Source organism: Psammomys obesus, unplaced genomic scaffold (assembly GCF_907164565.1).
Source record: "Psammomys obesus unplaced genomic scaffold, mPsaObe1.curated_primary_1811, whole genome shotgun sequence".
Classification (NCBI taxonomy): Eukaryota; Metazoa; Chordata; class Mammalia; order Rodentia; family Muridae; genus Psammomys; species Psammomys obesus.
In genome coordinates this window covers 9,919,903-9,933,971 of record NW_026593286.1, presented here as the reverse complement: position 1 = coordinate 9,933,971, position 14,069 = coordinate 9,919,903, and the positions used below count along the sequence as shown (strand labels likewise).

Genomic DNA, 14,069 nt, shown 5'->3' with positions numbered 1-14,069 from the left:
ATATCATATCATGCAAGGTAATATTATTTAGATGTGATAAGGAACTACACATGGATATGCGCCTATGTGGATGAACCATGAACCATAAACTGGGAGCATCAAAAGTACATAAGCAGTGGGCAAATCCATAGAGAGAAAGTAGATCAGATTGGCCATTGCCATGGGTAGGGGCAAATGGAAAACCGGGGACTACAGGGTTACTTTGGGAATGCCAGCAATGTGCCAGAATTAGAAAGCAGACATGGTGTACATCAGGACTGTATCTGGGACTACTCAATTATAAACTTTAGAAGACTTAAAATGGTGAACTTCATGTTTTGAATTTTATTTGTAAACAAGAGAAAATTTATTTTTCTCTATTTGACCTCAAGAACTCTTTATTTTTATCTAAAATCTCTTTGGCACAAAGAACGGAGATGTCTCATTTTTTAAAGTTTGGCTCTTCTGAGCTCCTGTCCTTATGGGAACTGGCAGGGAGAAGGAAACCAGTCATGTCAGATATTACAAGCTATTTTTAAATTTTTTGATGAAAGCTGGGCAAAATAATCAACACTGTGTCAAGTAAAGACCAGTTTTTCTGGTAGTGGTAGGACCACATTCAATCATAGTTTCAAAACCAAGTAGAAATAAATACAATTATAGAAAACACACAGATTATTTTTTCCATTTTAAAGTGATCATTTTAAATAGTTTATGATAAAAGTTACATGCTGGAAACAAGTCTCAATAAAATGAATTATGATTTTGGAAAAAAATGCAAATTGGTTTGAAAACTCATTTAAACTATACTCAATATTGTAAAAAAAAAAAAAGGAAAAGTGTCTAAAATTATGGAAAATTGGAGATATGTATGTTTTAGTTAAAAATAATTGGTGCAACCAACTCATATAACCATGCTGTGAAGAAGTTTTCACAGAGAAACGCTACTAAAATGAGGAAGAAGGATGCCTGACTACTGTCCCAATATCTGGAGTTTGACTACTGTTTTGACAAACATCTGGAGTTTCTCAATACACTTGGATGGATGATTTTTGGAGACTTCAAAATAGAACTGTTCAGCGTTGTTTTAGAAATCTCCAGAGCATCATAATGCCACCACAGTCTGAGTCTCACGACCGACAGATAAAAGTGTTGCCCATGTATTCTTTAATGAAAATTTATAATACTCAGTGTTTATTGGGAAGACATATTTACATAGCGTTCATCCCATATATACATTCTACTGTTGTGTGCACAGCTGTGTGTGTGTGTGTGTGTGTGTGTGTGTGTGTGTGTGTGTGAAGGTCCTAGGTCAAGCTCAAGTGTTGTCCTTCACATACCATCTCTCTTGTTCCTTGAGAAAGGATCTAGCATTAGCCTGGAGTTCAAATAGCCTTGACTGGATGGGAAGCCCAAGGGATATCTGGGATAATATGAGGACAAGAGTAAGCTAGTTTCATTTTTGTTGTTGTGACATTTCTTGACAAAAACAACTTTAGCGATGAAGGTCTATTAAGCTTACAATTCCAGGTTATGAGTCATCAACACAGAGCAGCCACAGAGGGAGGACAACAGGTCATGCCACATCTGTAGTCAAGAGCAAACAGAATGAATGCACCCATGCTTCCCACTTGCTCTCTTTAAGCTTCCTCCTGTCTTATGCAGTTCAAGGTTCTCTGTGTAGGTAATGGTGCAGCCCACAGTGGGCTGGGTTTTCCAACATCAATTAACAACAAGATAATCCCCCACAGACTTAGTTAAATACAGGCCAACCTGATCTGGACAATACCTCAAATGAAACCCTTGCATTAGGTGGTTCTAGGTTGTTCCAAGTTGAAGGTTAAAACTAACTAGCTCAGAAAGTATGCTCTTCTCTTGAAAAGTGTAAGAAGGGAAAGGAGAGATGAGAAATTTGATCAAAGACAGAAGTCCATGAAAGACTACATACCATAGCTGAGACTCTGGACACTGTTTTTTTTTTTTTTTTTTTTCCACAAAATGAGTTACGGAAGCACTTTTTGCTTCTCCGGAATGTGTGTGCCTCAGTGTAAAGACCTGTTCTAAGCGAGCTGACAGAGGGAAGAAAAGGTCTTTTTATCAGGGACAGATGATGGGGTGGTATACACTAAAGGGTGCATCTCTGCAGCCCACAGACCAGCCACACGGAGACATCCTGTGTTCATGGTGATGATTCAGCTAGAAGCAGAGCCTTGACCACACTGTCATCTTGACACCATCAACAGCAATGTGACATACACTCTGCATGAGACATGACCTCGTATGCTATATGCAATCTACACAGAGTTTCTCTGTTGCAATGGTCAGTGTTGAGCACTTTAACATGTTTGCTTTGGTTCAGCCTCCAAGTACATAAAAATCACCCTATCTCTCACAACAGCCATCTAACACTTTAAGTTAATAAGTGACACTATATGGAAATAGAGGAGAAAGTATGTTTCCATTTGAATGTATCACTGCTACAAACATAACTTGAATACCCTGAAGTGCTATGGCACTAGAAGATATGCAAATAATGTTAGCTGGCCTTCTACCCAGGCAATTTCTGCAGAAGTGGTGTGTATTCTGGAGGAAATGCTTTGCTTTGCCACTGCTGACTGTTACTGACAAAAGGAACATTATCCGTGATGACAGCAGGGTCTCACCCTCAGCCCAGCTGCCTGAGGGCATGGCCATGTTTTCTATCATCTGATCCTGTCACCTCAGCTCCATGGAAAGGACCACAAGGCAACCCAACTCAAAGCAAGCGTCTGTGGCAGAGAACTCAAGACTCTAGGCTGGGGAACAGTACAAACAGAGACTCTGTGGGGCAGAAATAAACACAGCGAGACGAAAAGATGTGGGAGAAGAAAGGCACAGGAAGAGATGGCCCCGGGTAAAGTCCAGGTGAAGAGTAACCTTGAATTTAAAAGAAAACAAATATGCTAAGTAGTCACAAAAAGATCTTGTCAGAGATGAAAATGCAGCAAGAGTCAATCGGCTGAGGGTACGGAAGCTGCCCCACCCCTTCCTTTAGTTTCAGTGTGGGTTTCCTGTGTCTGAGTGAATGGACCCGTGTAGACGAGATGAATGGAAAGCCTTCACCTTCCTGTGGGTTTTAAGGCTGGTCCACTCTCACAGGAAGCCCCCTTGCCCTCCAAGAGAAAAGATGTATACCAGCACTTTAGTCCTTTTCTAAGCACCTGATCACTGGAGTCCCCTCTTAGGTCCCCAGGCTCTTTCGCCCAGCATACAAACAGAAGCCCTTTTGCACGTGTGACCAGCAAATGTCACCGTGCCCTCTTCCTCTAACTCCTTGTGATTATTAATCGCACTTCATTTATTTTGAAAGGAGAAGTCTTGGTTTCCCGTTCCCCTGGGATGGCTCAATGTTTTCCAAATGCTCCAATCTTGGGAACAAGATCCAAGATCTTCCATGAGTTCCACCATGGGAAATTTGTTTTCTCTGCAACAGGCTCTTAGGTTGAAACACACCCTGCTGGGTTCTCATCAGTGTGGGCCAGTGGCCAAGGTTGGGGACCAGATAAACAAGAGGCTAAGGTCTGGACTTTTCTACTCACAAAATACTATAAAAGTTTGTCTTTTCCTCCATTGGTGACACTAAATCTGTGAGTTCTTTTAAATGCCCAGGTTTTCTTCTTTTTGTGAAACAATTTCCTACTTACTGAACGAGTAAATGTACTTTTCCACCATGCACAACTATCAGAAGGTTCTTTCCAATAACAAATCATTCTGTGTGGACAATAACCTTGTAACTTTTCTTTTTCCAAACTAGAATTTTTCAGTGCTTGAGCTTTCACTTAAAATAGGGAGTGAGGGGAGGCACAGAAGAGGTGGCTCAGTGGTTAGGCTGCTCTTCCAGAGGTCTGGGGTTCAATTACAAGAACCCACACCTTGACTCACAACCAGCTGTGATTCCAGCACCAGGGGGTCTGATGCCTGCAGGCTTCTACCTCTTCAGGCATAGCATACATGTGGTACACAGACATACATCCAGGCAAACGCTCATACACAGAAAATAACATATTTTTAAACAAAGAAAAGACTCTCCAAGACTAGGGAACTGCTCCCAGTTACCTGTCTTGAGCCTTATTTACCCCAGGCCACTGGAGAACTTCCTTTAATGGTTTGCACCTTCCCTGTTACGTGTTAAGCGCTGGGGATGTACTTCAGGTGCCAGAGTGCTCGCTTGCCCAGCGTGCAGGAAGCCCTGAGTTAGAGCCCCAGCACTGCATAAATAGGATGTAGTAGAGTACAAATTCCTGTAATCTTGGAACTTGGGATGTGGAGGCAGGAGGACCAAAAGATCAAGGATCATCTTGATTGCACAGTGATTTTAAAGCCAGCCTGGGATACATGAAACCCTGTATCAAGATAGATAGATGATAGATAGACACACACACACACACACACACACACACACACAGAGAGAGAGAGAGAGGGGGAGAGAGAGGGGGAGAGAGGAGGAAGGGAAGGATGGATAGATAGATGATAGATAGATAGATAGATAGATAGATAGATAGATAGATAGAGTTAACTGTTTTCCAATATACAAGCTAGTTATTTGTTCTTGTTTTCACTAAAAAAAAAAAAAAAAAAAAAAATTAGGGCTGACCAGATGGTCCAGAGAGCAATGGCTTTTATTGCCAAGCCTGGTGGCCTGAGTTCAGTCTGAGAACCAAAATGTTGAAATAAGAGAACTGATTCCCCCAAACTTGTCTGATCTCCACAGGCATGCAAAAGCACCACCTACACACACATAGAGAGAGACACACACCCACACATGCATGCACAAATATATACACAATAAATAAATAAAATGCAGTCAATTTTTATATTCAAATTTATTTTCACCAGTACATTTGAAAACATGAAACTAGTGTGTGTTAACGAGGAACTGTGATCGTACACACATGCGGTGTAATGTTAACTCAAGAAAAACTCTCTTATTTCCTCAAACATGTTCTCATTTGTCATTTCTTCATGTTGAAGGTGTACAAAATGCAATGTTGTGGTGTTTCTAAACATAAAGTGGATGGTTATCTACTGTCACTCAGAACTTCTTACTCTTACCTAATAGGACCTACCACAAACTGACCAGCCTCTTTCCATCTCATTCTCTCTCTCTCTCTCTGTCTCTCCCTCCCTCTCTCCACTTTCCTAGCACCCACCTTCTGCCATCAACTTCTATGAAATCCGCTTTTTTCACACTCAATATATGAATGAGCTAGAGTGTGGTGTGAGTGCCTCTGTCTGGCTTATTTTACTTAACATAGTGAGTTCCATCCAGTCCCATTGATGTCGTTCATTTCAGCTGATTCTACCCCAGGCCACACCCCCTTTAAAAATGGGTTTATTTGAGTTCTTTAGCAGAAACAGTCGACCTCATTGCATACAAGATTTTTCCTGTGGGTCATGAGTCTGTGTGGTCCGAAGACCCTCGGAATGTGGCTGCAGCTTCATGTTCTCCGAAAGGGAAAAACTTGACAACTACTCAAGTGCATTCTTGAGAACTACTCTAAATTCCAGCTGGAACAGAATGCCCCTGGCCTGGAGCCAGCCCACCCTACCTCTCCTACCCTGTCGACCTGGTTGGAGTGTATGAATGCTGCAGTCCTCAGATGACACTGGACTTGGGTCTGTAAAGGCAGAGCCAAATGCACCCTATCTCAGCTCACCCACTATTCTGGCAACACGGGCGTTTGTTATCATTTCCTTTGTGAGGTCTCCTCCCAATATCAACAGAAAACTTGACAGTAACCACAATAATGTCACATCTAGGAACAACATGGTTCACATTATAAAAAATGCACAGCTAACTTTCAAAACCAGACTGCCCTCTGACCTCCAAGTTCAGAGTGGCATCCGTAGTTCATAATACTCTGTAATGTGCTGCTAAAAGTGCTAAACTCTAGCTTTCCTGCATCTGTGAGTTTTCTTTCTGGCCCTGGCAGGACACTTATCTCAGCTCTCTGGACCTTTTAGACTTCTGAGATCTGGCTTTGGAATGAGCGTCTGGCAATAACATGAGCTGATTCCTTGGGTGGGGCCATCCCCAAGGGCAATGAAGAGCTGAATTCCCAAGTGGAAAGTGCTATGATTCCTATGTAGAGAGAGTCTGCTTCCCTGCCTGCCAACCTTGTGTTCAGACAGTCAGGGGATGAGGGATGGGAAGGCTGGGGTTCAGATTCTTGCTATGATCACACGGCCAACTCATTATGTAATCAAAACACCCAGTTAGGGTAGCCCTGTGCAAGTCTGTAATTCCTCTGAGTACAGAATTTCTCCAAATGGAAAATTAATAACCTGAGGGGCCAAAATGAGTCTGAATCAGTCCCCTATGCAGTGCCTGTCTCCATATCTGTTTCCTCCCCTCCTCCTTTTCTTCCTTCCTCCCTTTCTTCTTTCCTCCCTTCTTTCCTTCCTAATTGATAACAGAGACAACAAACAAACAAAAACAAAGGAACAAACAAACAAACAAACAAACAAAAAACACTTCCCAACAGGTTGAAATGGTTATAAAAATAGAAAGTGGTGCTGGTCCCAAATAAGAGAATATTTGATTTAAAAAGAAAGAAAGATCAGAGGTACAGAGCTTTTAGGTTGAGGAGAGGGAGTTGGGTAGCTGGGTAGCTAGTTAGTTAGTTAGTTAACTGGTTGATTGGCTAATTGGTTGGTTGGTTAGTTGATTGCTTGGTTAATTGATTGATTAGTTGATTTGTTGGTGAATTGCTTGGTTAATTCATTGTTGGTTAATGGGTTGGTTGGATAGTTAGTAGGTTAATTGATTGGTTAGTTAGTTAGTTGGTTGGTTAATTGGTTGGTTAGTTAGTTAGTTAGTTATGAGACAAGATGTTGTTATGATACCCAGGTTGAGCTCAAACTCTTGAGATCAAGTGATCCTCCTGTTTCTGCCTCCTACAGAGTTGGTCTATAGGCCTGTGTTGTTGGTGGGGGTTAAAAACCTTTAAAACACCAAGGGAAGGGAATCAAACAGAGGGGTGGCTTTTCTGTAACTGTAGAAGAAGAAAGCATGCCATGGGACAGTTCTAGGGAAGATTACTGAGTTAACACATGCTCACCCAGAGAATACAAAAAAAGGCACATCAGGGGCATGCACGGAGCTCTCTAGCACCTCCTCATAATATCTTCTTACTCCCACCCTCATTTCCCCACTTCTTTCTCCTCCTCCCTCCACCTCTTCTCTCCTCCTCTTCTGTTTCTCCATCGTTGTTATGGTCATCCTCCCATTATAACAATTAGAAGGACTGACAGAGGCTAAATGTACAGTAAGTTCTAGGCTTTGTGAACACTTCATAGCTTTGAGGAAAGTTCGTGAGTTTCAGGAAGTTGATGTCAGGAAAGAAAGACTTTGGCAGCATAGAAAATCAATTATTGATGTAGTGGCTAGGTGCCACAAAGATGTTCTGTTCCCTCAGAATCTCAGAAAACCCGAGTTCTCCTGTAGAGGTCTTTGCATTTGGAAGGTGGCATTCAAGTCTAAAAGTCTGCATATTATGGAGGTCAGAGGGGCACTGCCTCTCTATAGGGGAGAGAAAAGGGCAATACTTAAGTATTTAAGCGAAAAGAAAGATTTCATTAAAAGTGTGCAGATGAACTTTAAGGTTAGGCAGAAATGGTGGGGCGGGGGGGGAGTACAGGAGAAGAGCAACTGGGCTCAAACAAGGTCTCCTCTTTCCTAAGAATGCCATCATGGCTTTTTCCATGGCCACATCCTGTCTTTTGGCCACCCTTTAAGCCATTCTGGCTTGCTGTGGGAGTTGATTGCTGGGAGCCTGGAATCTCCTTACCATGTGTCTTCCTTAAGGACAAGACCTGGAACAACACTCCACACTGAACAGTTGTGCCACTCAGGATTGTAACAAGAGATTCAAGGGCATACCTCAGACCTGGGCTTCAGGGATGGAGACGGCTCCCTGGGTAAATGAGCTTGCCACTAACCCGCACAATGGAAGAAGAGAACCATTACCAACTTGTCCTCTGACCTCCACACGGGCACTGTCGCACACTCCCTCCCCAATAAATAAATGTAAGAAAATGCAACAACAAAATAAAATGGCTTCAGAGTCATGGATTTCCCATAGTTCACTGTGGAGCTTAGCACACCTTCAGTATGGACCACATACTAAGTGGAGTGAAAAGAATGTTCTATGTGTGCATAAGGTTATCAGTGGACAGCATGGCCAAAAAAAAAAAATAGCAGCTGAAAATATCATTAGAAAAAGAATTCCATAATTATAATTAGAGTATGCCTGCTCTTTCATTATGAACTTTGGAAATAAAGGACCTGGGGGGGGGGGGGAACACAGACAATAAAGCTAGAAAGAAGTCTATGTTACTTTTTATCATAAAAAGAAATAAGAACAAAATACTAAATCTAGCTTATATATAACAAGTATGAGAATGACTTACAAATTAAAATTATTAAATATAATAAATCATGAAAATACGGGGTAGCTTTCTATAAATTAGGTTGGCACTGGTGAAGTATTTTTTTTTGTATCATCTGCATATACTTTAAATGCTACATAAATATCTATGGTTATTAACTCAAGAAGCATCTATCTGGCTATTATTTACACTAGCTCATGCTAAACATGATAGAGGGAAAAAGAACTGATTTACTGGTGTAGCAAACATCACCGTCTATCTCCTGTGGCTATCACAGTTTATAATCACTTTATGTGAATACAGTGCATTGTGAGTGTGCACATGTTTGCATGTTTGCTTGTGTGTAGGTGCATGTGCAGGCCCAAGGTTGATACTGGGTCTCATCTGTCTCTACCCTATATATAGGAGCAGGATTCCTTTCTGAACCAGAGGCCACCATTTTGGTAAGGCTGTAGCTAGCCTGCTTGCTCCAAGGAACCTGTTACACATTTCCCACATGTTGGGAGTATGAGTGGACTGCCACATCCAATGGCTTTTATGTGGGCTTTCTCCTGGCCTCGTGCTTACACAGCAAGCATTTTTACCCAGCTGTGGCATCGCCCCAGCCCTGTGTGCAATTCTAAATGGCAGCTTTGACAGAAACATCAAAGATGGATTTCACAGAGCTCCCGAGAGAGGAGACCAGCTAGAAGGCAACCATAGTCTACGGATAATAAAAGTGGGTACCAGGGCAGGAGCTGCGACCTTAGAGCAGCAGCAGAGAAGTCAGGAGCAAGAACTAGTGTGAGCTGCTTGTGACTCTTGAGATTCTAAAAACACCTGGAAGTGATGATAAGAGAAAGTTCTGGGGGTGGAGGTGGAGAGAGAAATGACTGTGAGGGGAGTTAGAGAAATTAGAGAAGGGTCCATGGACAACCTAATCCTGCATATGTGTGCCACGTGTGTGGTAGAGGCTGGAGAAACTTAGGGATTTTGAAGAAATAAGTGTGAATAAGAATGCTGTGTGAGCTTGGTAAGCTGTTCGCATTTAACCGTCCATTCCCAAAAGGCCTCTTTCCTAACAGAACTTTACATTGAAAACTGGTGAAATGGGCACTCATATTTAGACACCTGGCTGTGAGATATTGTTTAGTAAGTAAAAAACTAATAATAATTTTTAAAAAAGCTTGCTGACAGGCTTAAGGACCTGAGTTCAAATCCACAGCACACATGTAAATGCCAGGTTGACTTTTACACGTACACACTTGAAAACCCAGTAGAGATCTGTAGGGATCAGAAACAGAATTGTTGGGGCTTGCTGGCCTCCAGCCTGGCTCCAGGTTCAGTGAGAGACCCCATCTTAAGGGCACAAGACTGCGCATGACAGAGCAGGGTATCTGACTTCATCCTCTGGCCACACACACACACACACACACACACACACACACACACACACAGGCAAAATATTTACACTAACAAAATAAATCTTTAAGAATTAAAAAGAAAGCAGAAAAGTCATAATATTAATTATAAATTTAAAGTCAGATTAAATAAGTGTATAGAGCTTGTCAAAGGTATTGACAATTGTATTTAAAACCGCCATCTAGTATCAAGTGTTAAAAAAAAATCTTGTGCAAAAAAACAAAACAAAACATACCTTTCCTTTTGTATTTCTCATTTAAGGAGTAAACTACGAAACACTGGTGCTCTTGGTGCTGATTTCTTTAACTTCATGAGCTCCCATTGAGCCCTGGTTAAGTACAACCGTAGGTGAGCATAGGCAATAATGAAGTGAACTGTGTGTGTAGTGGAGAGGTGAGAACTGTGTGCTTGTATTTGGCCTTCAAACAAGCCACATTTCCACATTTCGCTTGCAAATGAACCAGCTAGCAGTCGTGGATGTTGGACGGTTAGCTTCTGATTCGCTGAGTCTGGGTGGCAGCTGAGAGTCCAGTTTCTAGCAGCTCCTGCCACTGCTGCTGTTCTTGATAAGACCTGGAGTTAATGTGGCGCTGTGCCTGCTTCTCGTTCATTAGTATTGAACTGAGGAGAGCATCCCTTCACCCTGACACCCTTTCTCATCATGTCCATCTGTTTCTCCCTAATGCAACCCCAGTCAGAATGCAGCAGCACCTGGTGGTTGCACGAACAAAAGGTTTCTGAGGGATTATCAGAGTCCTACAACTCCCTGAGGCTGGTACCACAATTAGTCTGATGTTAGAGAGGGTAAGAGTTCAGCCTGGAGCCATTAATCCATGCCAGTAAGCACAAACGGATTCAGAATCCAGGGGGTAGTCCAGATACCAGGCTCCTGAGCATCTGCTTGCACCTGCCTATATTACATCCCATTTCCTTCTGCTGCTGCATCAGAAATGCAGGTGACTGCTCAGTGCTGACAAATCTCAGTCTGTTCTCCCGTCAAAACTCCAGGGCTCTGGGCTGAGGATACCGTTCAGTGAGGAAAGCACCTGCTGAGGAAGTTTGCACCTGAGTTTGGATTCCCGGATGCATGAAAAGCCAGGTACGTGAATCTATAAAACCTCAGCACTCCTAAATCGAGCCTGGAGGTGTAGACTGAAGAATCCCCGGAGGCTCACAGGGCCAGGAGGGCAGGAGGTCCTGTCCCAAGCAAGGCGGAAAGCGAAGACCATCACTCGAGGTTGTTTCTCGACCATCCCACCATCCTGTGGCTCTTGCTCCCCCACTCAAGAATATGCACACATGTGAGAATACGTGCATCACACACAGAGAGAAGGAGGTTAAGGTAGTTAAGGGCCTCGATAAAGCCATTCAAAAATCCAGGTTTTCTGTAATCCTAAATAGGGAAGGGGCATCTGATATCAAGACTGAGATTGTGTTGTTGTTGTTTTTTCCTTCAGGTAGCAGCACCACTTTGAAAAGGACAATTATATGCCTCTTGGCATCCTTGTGCATTGTCACTTCATCAGCAAAGTGCCTGCTATCCAACGCCACGAGGATGGTAGAAGTCCCTGCAGGAACCTTCCTAAAGCCACCGTGCGGCAAATTACACTTATGATCTGGGCACCAACTCCAGGAGGCCCCTAAATCTTAGTAAAGACTTTAATGAACGTCTTCTTATTATTCTACGGAAGAGACCCTAATGCAGTGCAGCTAACCAAAATTGCTATGGTCTGGATGTAACGTATGAGAGAGAAGGATTAAAATAAAATAAAAATATGCCAACTACCAAGTATGTTTTCACAAAGAATATTCAAGAGGTTCTACCATGCACCAATAAGTTTGTCTCTCCAGAGAATTTTATACAACTGGTTTAGAATTCACTGGGTGCTGGAACTTTTACATGTTCCTCAGAAAATTCTAATGTAAGGCCACAGTTGTACATCGTGGAAGATGCCCCTTTCAATCTGCAACCTGGAGTTGGGGATGGGGGGAGGAGAGAAACAAGATGGAAACAAGATGGCCAGATAAGAAAACAGTAGTGTGTAAGTGTTCACCGGTTCTTCATGGAAGTTGGGACTTTCCGTCAGTGAGGAACATCAGCTAACAGGCCACCCACCAATGCTGGTAGCTGAGTTTGCACTCACTGATATGCTCATGACCATGACGTTTGCGTGATTATCACAAGATCTTGTTCTCACTTACCACTGTGACAGTATCACGGTTGTTTAGTGGGAGTGTTACAGAGATAAGACCATTCAGTAATAATAATACCATTCAATAATAATACTTCCTGTCGTTAGTACATCTCTCCTTTAGCACTGTGACAACTGTATCTAAGTAAAACTGTGATTTCCCTGAAGCCCATGCATCTTAAATGTTTCATCCCATTCGGTGTAGGCTGTCTCACCAGGTAGCATAGGAGCCCTGCAACAGGGAGCCCTACCAAGCCAGAGGTGGCATTTGCATCCAAGGCCCTCCCAGGCAGGGACACCCCGGACCAGAGTTGGCTCTCATTTTCTCCTCCGTTTCCGCAGATAAGGTTTAGCCTGAAAAGCAGTTCAACTCGGAGAATAGGATGAGCTTTCTCTTTCCCCTCAGCTGCCTCTTGCTCTTGGCATTTTGGAATGCTGCAACTGCCAGGACAGTAACTCGAGCCTCCAAATTAATCAAAACACACAGTGCCCAGTTCAAGCCCTGGCAGGGAAGCCTGGGAGCCAGGGAAGCTCTCCTCTACTGACCCCAAGGCCACAGCTTCCCCAGCCACCACCCCTTAGATGCCATGGTGCTTCCGCTCCCAGGCAGGTGCCCTGGCGCCGAGGCAATGCCTGCCTGCGGGCAGCTTACCTGAGGAACAACCAGGCAGAGAAGGAACTGCAGGCCACCCGGCAGACCTGACACGCGCCTCGCGCTCGGGGCTGGACGGAATCCACCCGTGACCGTGTTCCTCTTCACTGCCTGCTCAGCTTCAAGTCTGTGCGCTGGCTGCGAGTTGAAGGCCGGCAGCAGATGTGCAGCCGCGGGAGCTGCCAGCAAACCCGGCCTCCAGAGTCGCAGACTCCCGCGCGCCTCCCGCTTAATCTGGGCAGGGCTGCTGGCCACTCCCCCCACCCTGTGCAGCCACCTCCCTGCCGCACAACCCTAAATTCCTCGCTCTGACCGGCACCCGCTAAGCACCGGAGTCCCAGGATCGCAGGGACATCACCCCTTTCACCCTGACCCTGGATTCGCGCCCACCTGCCTGCTCTGCGGCCGCCCAGCCCTTTCTCACTTCCTGGGCACGATGCCCGGTTGAAGGGACAGTACAGTGCCTGGCGAGCTGGGAGGGAGAGGGGACGAGGGCGGGACCTCAGCCACTTCTTCCCTCCCTTGGAGTCGCAATCAAAAGCTTGAGTGAGGACAAACAGACCGCGGTGGGTCGAGCCCTACAAAACTCGCCCCAGTGGGCCAGCAAGGCGAGCTTCAACAGAGGACCTCCCCAGTCTGTGTCCCGCAGGGGACACGGAGGCCTGAGAGCCCGCGGGTCCGGTAGGCCCCTGGACACACCGGGACTCAGGACCAATGTCCATCATGAACTCAGAGAGTGCTCCGAGATTCCAGGTGCTCCCGCTACTTTTCCTGCTGCTGTTCCTGGCCGCCCAGCCTGCGACTGGCAAGGTGAGTGACTGAAGGGCTGGACGAAGCCCACCCCTGCCAAGCCATCCCTATCCCGGTGAGAGGGACAAGCCAGTCCCACCCACTAGGGCTCTGCCTTTGGGTCACCATGTGGAGGGCTGCTCAACTACTAGCTCTTCCTGAGTCTGGAGACGGCAGCACAGGGGGAAAGAGCAGCAGCCCTGGGGAGCAGGTGGAATGGATGGTTCTCGAAGAAGTGAGGAGCCAGCCAGCTGTCCAGGACGTTAGGAGTCCCAGGTGGAGCAGAAAAGCTTGCAAAGACCAGGAAATAGATACCAAAAAATAGATCATAGATAGATAGATAGGTGCATAGATAGATAGATAGATAGATAGATAGATAGATAGATAGATAGATAGAAAGATAGATAGAAAGATAGATAGAAAGAAAGATGGATAGATAGATAGATAGATAGATAGATAGATAGATAGATAGAAAGATGGATAGATAGATAGATAGATAGATAGATAGATAGATAGATAGATAGATAGACAGACGATAGATAAATAGATAGATAGATGAGATAGATAGATAGACGATAGATAGATAGATAGATAGATAGATAGATAGATAGATAGATAGATAGATA

At 44.2% G+C, this 14,069-nt stretch overlaps 2 protein-coding genes across 2 annotated transcripts in view; one reads left to right on the top strand and one right to left on the bottom strand.

Moving 5' to 3' along the window:
• The window catches only part of Col4a4 (collagen type IV alpha 4 chain), a 112,939-nt gene extending 99,991 nt beyond the window's left edge, over positions 1–12,948 (bottom strand). Inside the window, exon 1 of the mRNA XM_055616421.1 lies at positions 12,655–12,948. The gene's annotated coding sequence lies outside the window, so the exon portion shown is untranslated. The remainder of the gene's footprint in view (positions 1–12,654) is intronic.
• A 365-nt stretch (positions 12,949–13,313) lies between these two features.
• Positions 13,314–14,069, top strand: part of Col4a3 (collagen type IV alpha 3 chain) — a 118,257-nt gene continuing 117,501 nt past the window's right edge. The window contains exon 1 of the mRNA XM_055616488.1: positions 13,314–13,464. Within this exon, the coding sequence (XP_055472463.1) occupies positions 13,369–13,464 (96 nt within the window). The 5' untranslated portion in view covers positions 13,314–13,368. The remainder of the gene's footprint in view (positions 13,465–14,069) is intronic.